General features: G+C 37.0%; 1 protein-coding gene across 2 annotated transcripts in view; it reads left to right on the top strand.

Annotated features, from left to right (window-relative positions):
• crlf1a (cytokine receptor-like factor 1a) overlaps positions 1-21,505 on the top strand; it is a 45,423-nt gene that overhangs the window by 5,772 nt on the left and 18,146 nt on the right. For both annotated transcript variants that reach the window (XM_059353972.1, XM_059353973.1), the window contains exons 2-4: positions 6,100-6,378; positions 10,783-10,912; positions 13,244-13,413. In XM_059353972.1, the coding sequence (XP_059209955.1) occupies positions 6,100-6,378; positions 10,783-10,912; positions 13,244-13,413 (579 nt within the window). The remainder of the gene's footprint in view (positions 1-6,099; positions 6,379-10,782; positions 10,913-13,243; positions 13,414-21,505) is intronic.

Raw genomic sequence — 21,505 nt, 5'->3', positions numbered from 1 at the left:
ATGTAAAATGACCATTAAAGACACAAATTGACCAAAAAAAGACACAAAATGACCAAAAAAGACATAAAATTACCAATAAAAACACACAAATTGACCAAAAAAGAGACACAAAATGACCCCAAAAATGACCAATAAAAAGACACAAAATTACCAAAAAAAGATGTAAAATGACCAATACAAAGACACAAAATGACCAAAAAAGAAGTAAAATGACCAATAAAAAGACACAAAATTGCCAAAAAAGACACAAAATGACCAAAAAAAAGACACAAAATGACCAAAAAAGACACAAAATGACCAAAAAAGACGGATAATGACCAATAAAAAGACACAATTGGTAATGATGATTTTGGTTATTATCTCCTCAGATATAAAAATCAGTCAAAAAACTAAATTGTCAGGTTTATAATAATATAAAAAAAAATAGGGCTGCAACTATAGTACAGTATATTTACAGTCTTCACTGTAAATGTTTATCCGACATCAAAATAGTTGCAGATTTTTTCCCCTGTTGGTCGAGTTATCGATTAGTCGATAATCATTGCAGACGAAACAAAAAAAACCACATCCCTCTCCGTCTCCTCCGCCTCTTTTCAGACGGCGTTGCACGGCTCGTTGTCACTAAATGTTGCGTGACTTCCTCCACTCTGCTCGTCCTCAGCGAACCCTCAAAAAACATGTACTGCATCTATTGTGCAGCATGCAGAGGAAAGTAAAGGCTGTTTTTAAACTGTTGCATGGACGAGTGGAGAGTAAAAAGTTCCTTAGAAGAAGGACGGCACAAAGAAAAGTGTTTTAATCAGCCATAAATGTCATTGGAAGTGTTGGTAATTAAGGATGGCTCTTTTATGAATAAATGATAATTTGCACAGGGCGTCAAATATGTAAATAAAAGGGTGTTATCATAAATAATTATCATAAATAATTATTAATGATAATAAATTATATGGCTTGATTTGCTCTAAGTCATAGCTCGTTAGGGGCACCATTCTGTAAAACAGAGAAAAATATAGCCAAATCCCCTAAATCAGTCTCATAAAGTTACTAAACTATCAATTTGGAACGCTGATTAATAATTATGAATATAATTCTAATCAAATTACCATATTAATATTTAGTAGTGGTTGAAGGAATGGTGAATTCTTGCCAGAGAACAGGTTAGAATATCGTTCATACAGTACAACATTAAATAGACCGCATTCGTAATCAAAATGTATTTATTCTAAATAACAAATATAGCAAATAAAAGTACACATCTATTAAATATAGAGTTCTAAAAAGGAGCTGCAGCCTCTCCAAACAAATAATATTTTACAAGCTGTTTCCTCCAGCGAGTGATGTTCTTTTTTTGTCTTTTTTGGTCTTTTTTTGGTCTTTTTGTTTCTTTTTTTGTGTCTTTTTTTGGTCTTTTTGTGTCTTATTTGGTCTTTTAGTGTCTTTTTTTGGTCTGTTTGTGTCTTTTTTTGGTCTTTTTGTGTCTTTTTTGTGTCTTTTTTTTGTCTTTTTGTTTCTTTTTTTGTGTCTTTTTTTTGGTCTGTTTGTGTCTTTTTTTGTCTTTTTGTGTCTTTTTTGTGTGTCTTTTTTTGGTCATTTGTCTTTTTACATCTTCTTTTGGTCACAAAATGACCAAAAAGGACAAAAAATGTACAAAAGAGGTAAAATTAAAGCTGCCAGCAGTGATGAACTGGCCCGAGCAGAGTGACCTGACAATTATTTGTTTCTTACCAAGATAAAAAAAAACTTTAGATTTACAAGTGTTAGATAATTTATCTTGTTTTAACAGTTAATTTCTTATTTTAAGGCCTAATAATCTTAATTTAAGGAATCTTGTCAAGGTAAATTATCTGTCCATGCAGCAAGATCATTTCCCTCAGATTTACTGTTTTTATCTGGTTTTTAGACACCATTTTTTTTGCGAATAGCTCCATCTTCCACTGTGTCGGGGTTAAACTCATCCTGTCCTGGTCGGAGCTGCAGCCTCTCCAAACAAATAATATTTTACAAGCCGTTTCCTCCAGCACGTGTTGGTCTTTTTGTGTCTTTTTTGTCTTTTTTTTGTCTTTTTATGTGTTTTTGTTTCTTTTTTTGTGTCTTTTTTGGTCTTTTTGTGTATTTTTTGTGTCTTTTTTTGGTAATTTTGTGTCTTTTTACATCTTCTTTGACCAGATCATTTCCCTCAGATTTACTGTTTTTATCTGGTTTTTAGACACCATTTTTTTGTGAATAGCTCCATCTTCCACTGTGTCAGGGTTAAACTCATCCTGTCCTGGTCAGAGCTGCAGCCTCTCCAAACAAATAATATTTTACAAGCCGTTTCCTCCAGCGAGTATGTCAAGCCGAGACAATAAACAGCAGTAATTGTGTCTATCACTGTAGTGTTTGAACTGTGGAGGAAAAGAGATGTAAGGTGGCTTCACACCCGCTCCGGGGCAATGTCCTGGAATACATAAACACTGATTGTTATTCAGCTGGATTATTGGCTAATCACGGAGCCCTTTAAGTCGGCCCTATCCGGTGACAAAGACAACGGGCCTCTGTGCGTCTGTTTGTTTGTGTTCATGTGTGTGCATAAATGTGTGGAGGTGTTGTGTCAAAGCTGCAGTCTGGGCTGAGATTATTGATATTTGGTGTGGAGTTACAGTTGAGTTCACTTCTTCAAAGGACCACACAGTGTCTGTCAGTTGTAAGAGGTGGCCTCGGGGCAAAGATCCGTAGTGGTCTGACAAAGTGTTGACGCTCTCTCTCGCTCTTAGCTCACACGTTTCTGCATGCAGATTATCGTACTTATGTTGTTTTCGTTGTTCTGTCGACTGAGGTGGGCAACATTTTTGTGAAATCCTCCAATCTGAAGAAAATGACGCTCTAAATCTCTTCTCTCAAGAGAGACCTGGAGAGAAATTACAAGTAGAACTAGAAAATTTCTAAGGAAATTTTGATTGTGTGCTTGCCTCTGGACCGTGAATCTTGTGGCTTAAATCACCAGTTAAACAAGGACTCTGTCCTGAGTTTACAGACACCTCATACAAGTCTGTAGGACAAACGGTTCATTAGTTATGAAAGGGGGCATGGGTAATCAAAAGGGGCGGGACTTTATGAAGTATTGTTATGTAGAACTGGTCAGTGATGAGGAACCAGGTGGCCAGGTGGAGTCGACCAATCAGAGCAGAGCAATCAACAGAAATTAACTGCCAGTGGAGACAGTTCCGCCACAGTGAGCAGCCAGAGGTGGACAGACTTTTTTTGGCAAAACCATAATACCTATCATTGATCCGACTTCACTTTGAGCGTCCTGAGTTCTTCCTGAACATCTACATATGTTTTTTTTTAAAGAATAATGAAAAAATAGCTTTGTCAGAGCGATCTAAAAAAACTGTTACATCTCTCTTTTTCAGAAATCTTCCTGCGTTTTTAATATGGGAGCCAATGAGGCTGTTGGTGGTGTTGGTGGATCATCTGTGCATCCTACGCCCAAACTATAACTCTGACAGCTTTACCAGAGGATTGTGAGGGAGAAGACTAATTTTCCTACGTTTCTATGTATAAATTATTTCTGTAGAGTGGAATTTGCGGCCTGGAGCGCAGTTTTAAAATTTATTTTTTGACAGTTTTTTCTCTCCCTCTACACTCTGGTGATGATGTCACACACTGTGACACGAACATTCCGTGCAATACACACCCATTATAATCTCAGAATTTCTCCAAAAATGATCATGGTCATTGAACAGGGATTGATAAAAAACTATATGACCTATCGAAACGTGGATTAATACACCGATACACAAGACTTGTGTCTACTGTTTAAAGTTTAAATGGAGTCTCTAGGTGAAATTATGCCGGAGAAGTAGACGTTTAAAAATCTCCAATTAATGTTCTTTTTCACTCATTTTTTTTCGGCCGTCCCATTCACTTCAATGCAAAATTTTGGGCAGTTTTTTGCGACTTACGTTGCGAAAAATTCGTATTCTGTAGAGAAAAGTAACAGCACACCGATCCCGATCAAACCGCATGTTTTGATATATATAAAAATAAAACTGTTTATATTGCAGAATTTTCATGCCAACATATAATTAGTTTTTAGTGCGGCTCATAATCCCATAAAGTTAGACTTTATTTGTCCTCTCCTCAGATATAAAAATAAAATGCATTGAAGAAAACAACAAATTGACCAAAAAAGACACAAATTTACCAAAAAAAGACACAAAATTACCAAAAAAAAGACATATATTGACCAATAAAAAGACACAATTGGTAATGATTTTGGTTATTATCAAAAAAACTAACATGGAAAATGTAAATATCAGCTCTTAAATTAAACTCTCATGAGCTATTTTTGTTGTTATCATTATATTTGTCCAAACAAATGTACCTTTAGTTGTACCAGACATTAAAAATGAACAAGAAATTGAAGAAAAAGGCTGTTCTAAACATTTTTCCATGATTGTATATAAAAATGTTTGCTGTAAAATATGAAAGCAAATGATAAATAGCATTTATACTGGTTTTTGAGCAAGTCTTCTACAGAGTTTATCAACTGTTTTACAGGATTAAAAACCAAGGCGACAGAAAAATAAGCAAACAGCAGCCCCCAATTACTGTAAGCCAAGTTAGCTGCAAAGCAAAGCAAGCAAACTGAGGAAAGAGTTGATGAAAAACAGCTGACATTATCTAACAGTTAAAACAAAGTCAAAAAAGTAACAAACTGAAAACAGCTTCTGCATATTTTATCCGAGAAATCATTGCAACCATCTTTTTCGGCTCACCCCAAGTTTTCTCAACCTTATCACATGTTTTACTGTAGAACAGCAGGAAAGCCAACCTGCAGGAATGCAACACTTGCTTCTAACAAGTAATGCATCACAGTTTTCTCTTCATCACGTTTTTATCATCAAGCCAGACTGTGTTTTGTTTTACTTTAATGCAGCAAACATCTAAATTCACATTATTCTTTTCATGACATCCATGTTCACTTTGCTCTCATTGTTTGTCTCCTGAATCAGACAATCCAACTGCATATTTTAGGTCATGAATGCAAAAATGTGGATGCTAAATATCGAAAAAAAAGACAAGTAATCCAGCCTCCTCAGGTTGTTTTTTTCCAAAGTCTAAAGTTTCTTGAAGGCATACTCCAGTAATTTAGTATTATTCTGTTTCCACTACAGTCCAATACCCAGAATGAGGAGGGTCTCACTTGCCGAAAACGCCCCTAATTTGAATACGAACGGACTTTTGTCTGGACTTTTTTCTCCCCTGAAAAAAGCCTGGTTGCTGATTGGATAGAACGCTAAGAAGGATGTGACGTAGTACTGGACGCCACAACAACACGTGACATTTGTAAAAGTCGGCGAAGCAGTGCTGCCAGTTTAGCAACTTTTCAGACCCCTTTAGCGACTATTTTTCAGAAAAGCGACTGGTGACAATTCCAGCGACTTTTTCTGGTGTTATTGGAGACTCGTTTTTACTCTTCGGCTCGTTAAGGAGAGTAAGAAGGAGTCGAAGCGGCACAGTCCTCCTGCAGCGGTCTCTCCCTAGCTGCAGAGCCGGAGGGGATGTTAACCCCTTAGCGTCCAGTCTGCAAATTGCCAATAGGCTAACAGTTAGCTCTGTAGCAGTACAGTGTGTATGTGCTGCTGCTGCAGGAGGTGTGTGCAGTTATCGATGCTGGTTAATCCACGATCATGATGTTTATAGTCAGCGGAGACACTGTGCATAATTAGCCATGCTGGTTTGTTTATGATCAGTGGTGGACGTTGTGCACAAATAAAAACTGTTCCTATTGTTTGTTTAAAAGTAGTGCAATAAAAATACAGATGTTTCCCCTTTCAACATGATGGATAATTGTGATTAAAATATTGATCAAAACAATCATGATTATCATTTTGGCCATAATCATGCAACCCTACCATAGATTGTCATAATTGACCAATCAGAATGGAGTATTCTACAAAGCCATGTTATGTTGGACCCTAGAAAGGTCGTCCACTGAAGACATTATAGAGTTGCTTTCACATTCTAAAGAATAATTAATGTCAGTAAACTGACCTTTTATGTGTAAAACTCCTACTTACCTGTAGCATCCATGTCTGTCCTGTCCGTCTCCAGATGTAGCAGTAATCTACCCCCAGGACCCCGTCCTTCGCATGGGGTCCAACCTGACAGCCAGCTGCTGGGTCCACCCCGACCTGGGCGTCCACGCCAGCTCTCTGTTCTGGACGCTCAACGGCCAACAGCTGCCCGGCTCCATGTACAGAGTGCTGAGCCCGACTAACCTCAGCGTGACGCTGGCGGGCCTCAACGCCTCCAGACAGACGTCCGGAGACAACCTGGTCTGTCACAACCACAAGGGACACATCCTGGCCGGCTCCTGTCTCTACGTTGGGAGTAAGTAGACGATTGTCAGTAGTTCAGATCAGAATCAGAAGCCTTTATTGTCATTGCACAGGGTAGTACAACGAAATTTGCCATCAACCCGTCCAAAACGTATAAAAACACACAAACAATATGACAGAGGTGAAGAGGACAGGAAGACAGAGACAAGGTTATTATAGTTAACGAAAACTAACGAAATAACGAAAACTAGAATTGAAAAAACATTTTTGTTAACTGAAAGGAAAATAAAAACGAGAGTTTTTAAAAAAACTAACTGAAACTGTATTTTGTGGTTACAAAACTAACTAAAATTATCGTGAAAATGTCCTTCGTTTTCGTCTTTATCAACTTTTTTCATCCGTAAACCTTTTTGGTTGATATGAAATCTATTTCATCTATCTGGTTTTATGACTTAATAGACTTATTGGGGCTGAGATGGATCAGACAAAGGAAATAAAGGAAACATTTATTGTGACTTTTTTGAATCTCGCACCCAACAAATACCCCATTACAAAACAATTAAAACTAATACTAAAACTAATAAAAACTAAACTAAAACTAAGCATTTTCCAAAAAATAAAAACTAATTAAAACTAGCAAACTCACTCTAAAAACTCATAAAAACTAACTGAATTTGAAAACAAAAATTCACAACAAAATTAAAACTAAAACTAATGAAAAAACCTGTCCAAAATGAATAAAAACACACAAACAATATGACAGAGGTGAACAGGACAGGAAGACAGAGACAAGGTTATTATAGTTAACGAAAACTAACGAAATAACGAAAACTAGAATTGAAAAAAAAATGTTGTTAACCGAAATAAAAATAAAAAATTAGAGTTTTTAAAAAAACTAATTGAAACTGTATTTTGTGGTTACAAAACTAACTAAAATATTTATAGTGAAAATGTCCTTCGTTTTTGTCTTTATAAACTTTTTTCATCCGTAAACCTTTTTGGTTGATATGAAATCAATTTCATCTATCTGGTTTTATGACTTAATAAGCTTATTGGGGCTGAGATGGATCAGACAAAGGAAATAAAGGAAACATTTATTGTGACCTTATTGAATCTGGCACCCAACAAATACCCCATTACAAAACAACTAAAACTAAGTATTTTCCAAAAAATAAAAACTAATTAAAACTAGCAAACTCACTCTAAAAGCTAATTAAAACTAACTGAATTTGAAAACAATAATTGACAACAAAATTAATACTAAAACCAATGAAAAAAAAAAAATATTATAACCTTGGACAGAGATAAAGAGAAAGAAATACAGCACAACGTGAGGGGAGGAAAGGAGGAAAAAACAATGAAAAAAACCTCAGCAACATAAGCATAATTTATGTATGCATGATTTATATAGAGGGCCATGTTTTTTATATTATATATTTATATATTTTATAAGCATATTTACATTTCTCTGAGGAATATGTGTCTGCATTTCACTGTCAGTTAATGTAAGGAGAAGGGTAAATAAAGTGAAGAACAGGAGTGAGACAGGGAGTGAAAGGGAAATGGGAATAAGGGGAAACAACAAGGAAGTAGTGGGCTGGTGTTAAAGTGTCTGCGTGGCTGTATTTTATGTTTAGTAGTCCTGCCTTCAGGCCAGTGAGAGGCCTCCATGACTGTGTCCCTGTGTGACGCTTTGACCACCTGTGTGGTCCATTACTCGCACAATCACTCACAGGGCACGGGTCATCAGACGTTTTACACAGACACATGGTTGTATTTATGAGGACCAGCATTTACATAATGCTTTACCTAGCCCCTAGTATTTATTTTTAAAGGGGATTTTGCTGGGTGATCTTATTAATCATCCAGGTTTTTGCTGAGAGTTAGTTACTTATTATTTATCACCAATGGGAATGATGACTAAAGATCAAAGACTGTATAAAAGTAGTACCATGACATAGGGCTGCACTATTATGGCCAAAATGATAATCACGATTATTTTGATCACGATTATTAATCACGATTATTCATCATGATAGGGAAAACATCTGTTTTTTTATTGCACTACTTTTAAACAAACCGTAGGAACAGTTTTTAGTGTGTCGCTAACTGTGCACAACGTCCACCACTGATCATAAACAAACCAGCATGGCTAACTATGCACAGTGTCTCCGCTGATTATAAACATCGTGATCGTGGATTAACCGGCATCACTAACTGTGTACAGAGTGTCCGGTGCTTGTTGTAAACAAACAGAGATCGCTAAGTGAACACCTCCTGCAGCAGCAGCACATACACACTGTACTGCTACAGAGCTAACTGTTAGCCTGTTAGCAATTTGCAGACTGGACGCTAAGGGGTTAACATCCCCTCCGGCTCTGCAGCTGGGAGAGACTGCTGCAGGAGGACTGTGCCGCTTCGACATGTTCTTACTCTTCTTAACGAGCCGCCGGCGCCCTTTTTTCAGGGGAGAAAAACGGCCCCGCCCCCTGGTGGTTGGTGGACTACTGGTGTAGAAAGTGCTTGATTAGATATGCAGGAGAGACGCATTTTAAAATGGAAATATCGCCGACGATCAGGTTAATTTATTCGTGGCGGCAACAATCGTGATCAAGATTAAAATTCCATTAATTAAATGCAGCCCTTCCATGACATCACCTATTGGTTTGGGGACAGTTTTGAAGCCTTAACTTTGGCATTTTGGCCGTCACCATCTTGGTTTTTTTATTTGGAATACAGGATGGTCATCATTCCAGCGGGGCCTGATTAACGCTAAGGTGCTAGCTAACACTTGTTAGCTTGGTTAGCATGGTGCCTCCATAATTCACATTTACTGAAATATTAATTGAGATTCTATTTTTGGCTGGCGAAAAAAAAACGTCTTTACACAAAATGCACTTACCGTTATAAAAAACAAAACAAAAAAAAACAAGGCTTTTTTGGGTGACCAAAATGTTTCAAATAACACTGCATAATCCTTTTTGGTTGTTATGAAATGTATTTATTTAGCTCCAACTAAACAGCTGCTGGTTATTGAACATGCAGGAACACATGATAAATATGTTTACTGAGACTGGTATGTCTACACTCCAACCAACATTCAAAACACCCAGAACTGTAAGAGTTAATAACCTTATTTGGGGCTGAGATGATAAACCAAAGGAGATAAAGGCTAAATTTGTTATGACCTCTTTTGAATCTGGCACCCAATACATAGCCCATTACAAAACAACTAAAACTAACACAAAAACTAATAAAAACTAAACTAAAACTAACAAACTCACTCTAAAAACTCATTAAAACAGACTGAATTTGAAAACAAAAATTCACAACGAAAATAAAACTAAAACTAATGAAAAATCCAAAACTATTTTAACCTTGGACAAGTTTAGCCTCACTCTAAAAAAATGGAACTCTTAAAGATAGAAATACATGAGCACAACACACACACACACACTTCTTTTCTGGCAGCTCCCATATATAAAAAAAATACATGACATTTCCAAAACCGTGAAAAGGTGCTGAGATGAAAAATGACAAAAACATAACCATGAAGAAACACGTGCTTGCCTTTTGTCAGACACACACACACACACACACACACACACACACACACACACGTTCTTGTACTTCTATCTTTGTGAGGACCCTCATTGGAACAGTGAATTCCCTAGCAAGGTTGTAATAGTTTTGAATTTTTTATTAGTTGTAGTTTTTTGTAATGGGGTATTTGTTGGGTGGGAGATTAAAAGAGGTCACGGTAAATTTTGCCTTTATTTCCTTTGTCTGATCCATCTTCATTATGTATGAAAAAAGTTGACAAAGACGAAAACGAAGGACATTTTCACTATAATTTTAGTTAGTTTTCTAACCACACAATACAGTTTCAGTTAGTTATCAGTATCATGTAACCTTTAACCCTTAAAACAAAGTCTGAAATCTAAAAAAAAAAAAAGCTTTTAAAGAAGTGAGGACCGGCCGAAATGTCCTCACTTTGCAAAAATGTCCTCACTCTGTTGGTTAAAAACATGTTCCGGTCCTCACTATGTAAGAAGGACAAGAACACACACACACACACACACACACACTCGGGATCCTAATCTCTGTGCGACACTGGTGTTGAGCACCCTGTGTTCTGAGAGACGAGGAATGTTGGCAGGGATCCCGAGTCTGACCGAATCAGACAGCACACACACACACACACACACACACACACACACACACACACACACACACACCAATTAAGACAAGAACACACCAATTTCTAAAGAACATCACTGGTGGGTGAATTAGGGGCTGCAGTAATGGCTGGAGGTAACTTTGTACCCTTAATGACCCGACATTTTCCCTTAACCAACTCTTTTCTCTCTTTTCTCTCTGCTCGACTCTCTTCCTTCTCTCTCGCTCTATTGTCTTTCTCCCTTTCTTCCCCTCCGTCCCTCTCTTTCGGTCCCAGTGCCTCCAGAGAAGCCGGTCAATCTGACCTGCTGGTCCAGGAACACCAAGGACCTGACATGCAGCTGGTCGCCGGGAGGAAAAGGAGAGACCAACATCAGCACACAGTACACACTCAAGTATAAACTCAGGTACACACACACACACACACACACACACACACACACATCTCTCTCACACACACACACACACACACACTACGTCTACACTGCAGAAAATCCTTCATCATGCATGATAAGTCATACAGGGCACTATCTGAAAATCATCTTTTTATTGAAATTTTAAAAGGGGCAATTGTATTTTATATTTATTTATTGGGGGTAATTCTTGGCCATATGATCCTGTCTGCCCCTCAAATAATTAACAGAGCTGTACGATTATCCATCTTGTTCTTCGAAAATGCCGGTTTACCGCCTTTCTACACTTATGACGTAATAGGTCAACCGGAAAGGGGGCCGTATTAACCTGCTGAAACAACGCATATCGCCTAATAGGACTTCTGTCCTTGTCCCAGTTTACATGCAACTGAGAAAATTGAATAACTGATGGAACGTGTCCTCCTCCTCAACACTGGGTGGTGATATGCGTCGTTTCAGCGGGTTAATATGGCGCCTTTCTGTTGACCTCAGTTTGACACTTTGTACCATCGCTACTGACCGACTAATGCGACCGCTAATGTGCGAACGGCTAACACGACCAGCTACTGTGCGACGGGCTAACGCGACTGGCTAACGCAACTGGCTAACGCGTCTGGCTAACGTGACCAGCTAATGTGTGACCGGCTAATGTGTGAACAGCTAACGGGAATCGGCTAATGTGACCGGCTAATGTGTGAACAGCTAACGGGAACCGGCTAATGTGTGGCTAATGTGCGACCGGCTAACGCGACCAGCTACTGTGCGACCGGCTAACTTGACTGGCTAACGCGACTGGCTAATGTGACCGGCTAGTGTGTGAACAGCTAACGGGAACCGGCTAATGTGACCGGCTAATGTGACCGGCTAATGTGTGGCTAATGTGCGACCGGCTAACGCGACCAGCTACTGTGCGACCGGCTAACTTGACTGGCTAACGCGACTGGCTAATGTGACCGGCTAATGTGTGAACAGCTAACGGGAACCGGCTAATGTGACCGACTAACGTGTGGCTAATGTGTGACCGGCTAACGCGACCGGCTAACGCGACCAGCTACTGTGCGACCGGCTAACGCGACCAGCTACTGTGCGACCGGCTAACTTGACTGGCTAACGCGACTGGCTAATGTGACCGGCTAATGTGACCGGCTAATGTGCGACCGGCTAATGCGACTGGCTAACGTGACCAGCTAATGTGTGACCGGCTTGGTTGGATGTTTTTTTTCTGGGGTCATATCCAGCGTTGGGGGGGCGGAGCATGCTTTGTCTTGTCATACATGGCGGCAAAAATCCAATTCCAATCTCATTATCTGGGTGTCCTAATCAGAGTTGGAGAACTCCGACATCAGTCGGACTAACACGTTTACATGCACTTCAGTTGTCCAGTTATAGTCAGATTAAGGCAATAATTTGTTTTTTTCAAGTGTCATGTAAACGTAATGAGTTACTCACTATTGCCTCGGGCAGGGGCTAGCTAGTTAGCGTGCTAATTTCAATAGATATCTTTGCAACACCATACATAGACGTCAAAACTGTCTCTTCTTCACATTCTGTTGAGAGTGTTTGTTCATTTTTGGAACGTTTTTAAACTAAAGTTGTGCCAATATCTTACACATTGAACCTTTAAAGATAAACCTTTTGATAGTAAAAAATCACTGCCAGATATGTCTCCAGATAGTCATAACTCAAATCAAATCAGAACACAGATTCATCATTCACACTGCTGGAATAACCACAACATTGGATTCAACTGGGTAAAACATCCAAAAGTTGTGAGCCAGCCTTAAATGTTCCCGTAAATGTTCCTTAAATGTTGTGTCAAAACTGATTTTTTTATTATAATGATACGCCTCACAAAAGCCCCAGAAACAAAAGTTGCCAAAGTGAAACTGGAAACAAGGCAGAAAAACCCACCGTATCTCTTTGGCAGACCTTATTTTAAGAAATCAGCGGTTGCCAGAGGGTGAAAGAAGCCCTTTGTCTGTCGAAAAAGTCACATTTCATGAGAATTAGAAGAAACAGGTTTTCATCTGGGAACGATATATATTTCGAAAATGACTTTCAGATGGTTTGTATTCACATTTTTTAATAATTAAATCAGCAATTGGGAAGGGAAATGACTTAACATGCAGTGCCCGCAGGCGTGCCAACCGTATGGAGATCTCTTTCTACACTCAGATTAGTGTAAATAAGGGTTTAATAAAACCACTTGTGGCAGATTAACTCTTAACTGGGAACACATTATATAATAAATTCAGCATCACGGGCATTATTTATGGTTATTGGTGCTCTCTGGAGTTGTTTGATTTATTTTCTGTTTTTTCTCAGGTGGTACGGGAAGGAGAAGGAGTGTGAGGATTACACTCATACGCAGCCTTATTCCTGCAGCATCACGCGGGATCTGCACCTCTTCACGCCGTACGAGATCTGGGTGGAGGCCGCCAACCAGCTGGGCCGGGCCACCTCTGATGTCATCACCCTGGACATCCTAGACGTGGGTGAGTGTGAGAAGAGGCGACCTTTGACCCCCTTTTGTTTCACTTTTTCTTTTAGAGCTTAGATCTCAGTGTCAATGAGCCCTCAGGTTGTAATAAAAAAGGCTTTTAAGGCTTGAAAAATACAAAGCAATGTCCGATTTTGTAACTAAAAATGAGTGAATAACCTCTACACAGGGATTTCAAACAAAAGACACAAAAAAGACACGAAAAATGCAAAACAAAAACAAACAAAAGAGGTAAAATCACAAAAGACATGAAAAGACAAAAAAAAGAAACAAAAAAGACATAAAAAGACAAAAAAACACAAAAAAACACCAAACAAAAACAAACAAAATACATAAATCACAAAAAAGACAAAAAAACACACAAAAAAAGACACAAAATGACTAAAAATGGCAAACTTTGACCCCCTTTTGTTTCACTTTTTCTTTTAGAGCTTAGATCTCAGTGTCAATGAGCCCTCAGGTTATAATAAAGAAGGCTTTTTAGGCTTGAAAATACAAAGACATGTCCAACCCGCGAGCCCTCATACACTGCAAAAAGGTGTTTTCTTCCTATATGTAGCAATAGTATCTTAATTATCTTGTTTTGAGTATAATTTACCTACTGACCATAGCTTTATGTGCTTGTTTTAAGAACATGTGTCTTTTTGTAACAATGACTGAATAACCTCTTCACAGGGATTTCAAACAAAAGACACAAAAAAGACATAAAAGACATTAAATCACCAAAAAAGACACAAAAATACAAAAAAAGAAACAAAAGATATAAAATCACCAAAAAAACACCCAAAAAAGACACAAAAGACGTAAAATAACCAAAAAAAAAGACAAAAAAGAAACAAAAGACGTAAAGTCACCAAAACACAAAAAAGACAAAAAAAACACACACAAAAAAGACACAAAAGACGTAAAATAACCAAAAAAAGACAAAAAACACCAAAAAAGAAACAAAAGATGTAAAATCACCAAAAAAAAACCAAAAGACGTAAAGTCACCAAAAAAGACACAAAAAGACAAAAAACACACAAAAAGACAAAAACGAAACAAAAGATATAAAATCACCAAAAAAAACACAAACAACCCCACAAAAGACGTAAAGTCACCAAAAAAAAGACACAAAAAGACAAAAAAAACCCCACAAAAGACGTAAAATCACCAAAAAAAGGCAAGCATTTTTTTTATCTTGGTAAGAACCAAATAATCATCAGGTCACTCTGCTCGGGCCAGTTCATCACTGCTGGCAGCTTTAATTTATCTGGTTTTAAGAGTTATTTTTTTATTTTAATTGTACAAAATGCTTATTTCTAGATTTAATAATCTTAATTTAATAAATCTTGTCAAGGTAAATTATCTGTCCATGCAGCAAGATCATTTCCCTCAGATTTACTGTTTTTATCTGGTTTTTAGACATCTTTTTTGCAGTGTATGACCACGACTTGGAGCAGTTCAGCCAGTGACAGATGTTCTTTTTTCTCCCTCTCGCTGTCTTCAAAGATGTTGACTTTAGTTCCACAAAACATACAAAAAAGTGAACAAAGATTAACAATGGCATAGTATTAATGCAACAGGAAATGCTTTCTCAAATGAAAGGAAAACAATAAACTTGGCCTTCCTCCACACGTACATGGGTATTTTTGACTAATGGTTCTTTTTTTTTGTTCTCAAAAGAAAAAGAAAACACAAAAACCTAATTCAAGCGCTGTCAAGAGCATGCCAAGCCATCACGCAGCAGTATAGCCGTAATCTCAAAGCCATGTTGGCCATTGTTCAGCTGCATCCTTAGGCCTGGGCGTCTGAGGCAGAAAGCCTCAAACGTTTTATGAATAGCCTTGGACTTTTCTGATCCTTTTAGGAGCGGGTACTTCTGCATGGAGAGGAAAAAGAAACAGAGAAAGAGAGACCGGGCTGCTAGAAGAAAAGGCAAAAACTGAGCAATTCGCTATAAGAGTCTGAAAATCCCAGTTATTAATTTTGGCAAAACCTCAGTTTTCAGGGGCCAAGAAATAGCTATTTTTAAAAAAATTAAAAGACACAAAAGACGTAAAATCACCAAAAAAACACACCCAAAAAAGACACAAAAGACGTAAAATAACAAAAAAAAAGACAAAAAAAGACAAAAAAAAAAAGAAAAGACGTAAAATCACCAAGACACAAAAAGACCAAAAAAAAGACCAAAAAAGACACAAAAGATGTAAAGTCACCAACAAATGACACAAAAAGACACACACACACAAAAAAGACGTAAAATCACCCAAAAAAAAGACTTTTTTTTATCTTGTGAGAAACAAATAACCATCAGGTCACTCTAATCGGGCCAGTTCATCACTGCTGGCAGCTTTAATTTATCTTGCTTTAAGAGTTATTCATAAAATACCAGACAAATCCAGACATCCAAGGCTAACAACGACACCTCCTTTGTTCTTCTAGATAGTGGAAGAGTTACTCTACATTTATGTGTAAACATGTAAAATGCTATTTTGGCAAAATCTCACTTTTCAGGGGCCAAGAAAAAGCTATATTTTAAAAATAAAAACATTATACCATATATACTGATACTTGAAACATTTTTAAAGTCTTAGGATGGTGAGTTCTTTATTGAAGCTTTCGAGAGAGAAATGGTTTTTTTTAGTCCTAGTTTAACTAATCCAGGCTAACATGATGTTAGCTAGCTAAAATGATCATGCTAACTGAAGCGGGAGCGTGTGTCTATGTTCCCCAGTCTAGCATGATCATTTTAGCCAGATAACATCATATTAGCCTGGATTAGTTAAACTAGGACAAAAAAAAACATTTCTCTTGAGACCCTTTTTCCCCGCTTTTCCAAAAAAAGGTTGGTGAGTTCTTTATTGAAGCTCTCGAGAGAAATGTTTTTTTTTAGTCCTAGCTTAACTAATCCAGGCTAACATGATGTTAGCTAGCTAAAATGATCATGCTAACTTAAGCGGGAGCATGTCTATGTTCCCCAGGTCCTATGTTTTAGCTAGCTAACATCATGTTAGCCTTGGTTAGTTAAGCTAGGACTAAAAAAAACAAAACATTTCTCTCAAGACCCTTTTCCCTGCTTTTCCCAAAAAGGGTCCTATGTTCCCCGGTCTGTTACTTTTTCCACCATTACTGCCAAATTCCATGGCAAATAGGCCTACGTAGGCCTACGGGCTTTTTGACTCGCATATGCAAATAACCTAACCCAACCCTAACAGGAAAAAGCTAAGCCTCGATGCAAGACAATATAATTAGGGGTGGGAATATACAAACATGAGTAATCCTAGATTTAAAAAGCAAAAAAAAAAAAGAACTGCAAAGTAACCAGAAAGTAGCTGCTGTGCAAATTTAAGTTTTGTTCTGCTTGAGCTAAGGTGGGCCATGTGACAGTTGGCCTGCTGGCCATGCTGAGAATCTGCCGGAAAGATTGATAGATTACGGGAAACATAGGAACCTTTTTTAGAAAAAGGTCCTACAGCTAGCCAGCCTGGCTCTGTGCAAACTTGCAACCAGCCAAGAAAATGTCTGGCACATAACCCCCTGTACTGTAAAACAACAAATTGTTCTTATTACACTAATATTTTTCCACCTATTAAACTAAGCAAGCTACAACGTGTTAATTAATACCCTTTAGAGATGCAGGAAGGTGTATTTTTTCTGTTTTATTTAGATATTTAACCCCGCTAGAGTTTCCGTGCTAAGCTATGCTAATTGCCTCCCCGCTGTGGCACAAAGTTGTTGTTTTTTTAGAAAAAGGGCCCTATTTTCCCCGTTTTTCCCAAAAAAGGCCCTATGTTCCCCTGCAGCAAGACATACCGGGGAACATAGGACCCTTTTTCTGGAAAAGGGTCCTATGTTCCCCAGTCTCATACATGCTTCCGATGTTAGCTAGCTAAAATGATCATGCTAACTGAAGCCAACTTGACTCTTTCAACACATTTTTAAGAATTCATTTGTTTATCTCAGTATAAGTCGATGTAAATGAATAGTTAGTTGCTCTTCTTCCTTCCCAGAGTTGGATGAGAGGATTAATACCACTCTTATGTATGTGTGCAAACGTTGGAGCCACATCGTGGAGGCAATTAGCATAGCTTAGCACGGAGACTGTATCGGGGTTAAAGATTTAAACAAAACAGAAAAAATACACCTTCCAGCATCTCTAAAGGGTATTAATTAACACGTTGTAGCTTGCTTGTTTAATCAGTTGAAAAAATATTCGTGTAATAAGAACAATTTGTGGTTTTACAGGGGTTATGTGCCAGACATTTTCTTGGCTGGTAGCAAGTTTGCACAGAGCCAGGCTAGCTAGCTAGCTAGCTGTAGCCCTGTTATGCAAGTCTTTATTACAGGGCTTTTATTCTAGTGGACATACCAAAGTCTCCACAGAAACCAAAATAAATCTAAGCTGCAGTTTCAGGTGAAGGTAAATACACAGATCCAAGAGCTGGAACAAGCTGATACAGATGTGATAGTTTGGACAAAATTACTTAATAACGTTAGTGAAACAACACTGCAAAAACCAACGGAAAAAAATGAGAAATAAATAACTAGAATTAAGCAAATACATGCTTGAAACAAGTCAAATTATCTGCCAGTGCAGTAAGTGAATGTTTCTTTAAGTAAGTAAAAATATCTCAGCACTGGAAAAACATTGATGACTTAAAATAAATCCAAAAATACGTATTTTGAGCAATTGTGGCTTGAAAAGCCCGACTGTAGTAACATTAAAATAAACCAGAAATACTTGAAACTAGCACATTTTTTCTCATTTCAGTATCTGTGGGTAGAAACTGGTGGTTGAAAATGCTTTTGAAATATAATTTAAACTACATGCAACTAAAACTCTCAACTGGAGCCAATATTTTAGGTAAAAACAGATTGAAAAGCATGAAAAAGCTCACAATGTCAATCCTAAAAACAAGTCTTTACACAATAAGATAATTAAATAAGGACATAATGATAAAACAATGATTAAATAAGCACATAAAGCTATGGTCAGTAGGTAAATCATACTCAAAACAAGATAATTAAGACAGTATTTCTGGATATAAGAAGAAAATATTTGATAAGTTTCATGTTTTTTGGCAGTGAAAAGGGAAAACTGCAAGATAAGCTGTTCATTCCTGTCCTTATCTATCATCTCGTGACCCCCTTTAGATTTATCTTGTGTTTTCCTTGAATCGTTGCCTTCCCCTTTATGAAACCATCTCTTTTATTCCAGCAGACAGGACATTGGCTTGTGGCTTTTTGGCTTTTAGGAGAAAGTTGTTCACAAGTCCTACTCATCCAGCTCTGCACTGATAGGAAGTGAGCGCCGTTCCCTTTTACAGCTTTGTTTTGTGGTCCGTTGCCTAGCTTAGTGCGGTTTAAGCAACTGGACCACAAGATCAAAATTCTTCCCTGCTCTCATTATCCTCACACAAACACACACACACACACACACAAACTCTCTCTCTCTCACACACACACACACACACACACACTCCTACACACATGCATGCACACACCTGGGCAGGCGTAGGTGTGTGACGAATGGAAAACAAAATGACCAAAAAAAGACACAGAATTACTAAAAAAATTACACAAATGACCAAAAAAAGACAGAAAATTACCAAAATATACACAGAATGACCAAAAAAGACACAAAATGATTTTTTTTAAAGACACAAAATGACCCAAAAAAAGACACAAAATGACCCAAGAAACACTAAATTACTTTAAAAAGACACAAAATGACCAAAAAAAAGACACAAAATGACCAAAAAAAGACACAAAATTACAAAAAAAGACACAAAATGACTAAAAAAAGACACAAAATGACAAAAAAAAGACACAAAATGACAAAAAAGACATAAAATGATTTTTAAAAAATGACACAAAATGACCAAAAAAAGACACAGAATTACAAAAAAAATGACACAAAAGACCAAAAAAAGACACAAAAATACCAAAAAAATACACAGAATGACCAAAAAAATACACAAAATGATTTTTTTAAAAAGACCCAAAAAAAAGACACAAAATGACTGAAAAAACACACATTACTTAAAAAAAGACACAAAATGACCAAAAAAAGACAGAATTACAAAAAAAAGACACAAAATGATTTAAAAAAAGACACAGAATAACCCCCAAAAAAGACACAAAATTAATAAAAAAGACTCATCCAGCTCTGCACTGATAGGAAGTGAGCGCCGTTCCCTTTTACAGCTTTGTTTTGTGGTCCGTTGCCTAGCTTAGTGCGGTTTAAGCAACTGGACCACAAGATCAAAATTCTTCCCTGCTCTCATTATCCTCTAAAACACACACACACACACACACACACTCCTACACACATGCGTGCACACACCTGGGCAGGCGTAGGTGTGTGACGAATGGAAACACCCTCTTTTTTTCCTTTTGATGAGCTCATTTTCTCTTTACTCATGCTCACTGGACACACATGCATGCAGAACAACAGTGAGGAAACAATCACAGCCCTTTTATGAAGCGCTGGAATGTTCCAGGCTGATCCTCAGACCTAATCCGCTCTCTGAGCCGGCAGCAGACCCCCGAGGCCTGAGGAGTCTGGGGCTTTGAGGCTTTAAGACTTGGACCTGAAATAATAGAACCTGATTAGCTCGGAGCTCTTCACCTGATTCAACAGGCTCGGGAAATGTACACTGTAAAAAATGTCTGATTTTACGGTGAAAAACTACTAAACCACGACAGTAAAAAGATGATAAATGGGTTCATTCAGTTTCAGTAACAATGAAACACCGTTAATGTATGTATATCAGTTAAAACAGTATTTTTTTACAAGTTTTTTTTTTGGGGGGGGAAATACATTAATCCACTGTAAAATACATTGGCACTCTATTTGTAGAAAAATATACTGTAATATATATAAAAAATGTCTGTAGATTTTAGGGTGAAAAATGCTAAACCACGACAGTAAAAGACCGTAAAATTAGTTAATTCAGTTTCAGTAAGAATGAAACACTGTTAATGTATATATCAGCCAAAACAGTTGCGTTTTTTTTAATGTTTTTAAAAAATATATACATTACTCCACTGTAAAATACACTGGCACCGTGTTTGTACACTGTAAAAAATGTCTGGAGATTTTACAGTGAAAAACTACTAAACCATGACAGTAAAAGAAGTAAAATGATAAATGGTTAATTCAGTTTCAGTAACAATGAAACACCATTAATGTATATATCAGCCAAAACAGTATTTTTTTTTTAGTTTTTTATTTATTTTTTTAAAAACATTACTCCACTGTAAAATACACTGGCACCGTGTTTGTAGAAAAATATACTGTAATACAAGACATCACTGTAATTTTTGGATTTATCTTTTGTAAAAAATACTTTTTCTAACTGTTAAATGTACTAAAACACATAGAAATATACTAATATAATGTAATGCATGGGTCTCAAACTCGCAGCCCGCTGGCCTTTATTCCGCAAGCCGGGGCTTTGTTTCACTTGTTGCTATGACGACGTTAACAACAGCACGGCAGCTAATGAACAGCCCGGTAGCAGTGCTTTTTTCGGTAATTTTGTCTTTTTTTTGAATAATTGTGTCTTTTTTTTTATAATTGTGTCTTTTTTTGGTAATTTTGTGTCTTTTTCATAATTTTGTGTCTTTTTGGTAATTCTGTGTCCTTTTTTGGTAATTCTGTGTCTTTTTTTTTGTTATTTTATGTCTTTTTCTAACAATTTTGTGTCTTTTTTAGTAATTGTGTCTTTTTTTGGTCATTTCAACACTAAATTACTTAAAAAAGACACAAAATGACCCAAAAAAAAAGACAAACTTAATAAAAAAAAGATACAAAATTATTTAAAAAAGACAAAATAACTGAAAAAACACTAAATAACTTAAAAAAAGAAACAAAATGACAAAAAAGACACAAAATGACAGAAAAACCTAAAGTACTTAGAAAAGACACAAAGTGACCAAAAAAAGACACAGAATTACAAAAAAGACAAAATTATTAAAAAAAAAAGACACAAAATGACAGAAAAAAACGAAATTACTTTTTTTTTAAGTCACCAAAAAAGAGACACAAAATTAATTAAAAAAAATATATATTTAAAAAAGACACAAAATTACCAATAAAA

This window comes from Centropristis striata, chromosome 16 (assembly GCF_030273125.1).
Source record: "Centropristis striata isolate RG_2023a ecotype Rhode Island chromosome 16, C.striata_1.0, whole genome shotgun sequence".
NCBI classification, from domain to species: domain Eukaryota; kingdom Metazoa; phylum Chordata; class Actinopteri; order Perciformes; family Serranidae; genus Centropristis; species Centropristis striata.
This window is presented reverse-complemented; position numbering and strand designations above follow the sequence as displayed.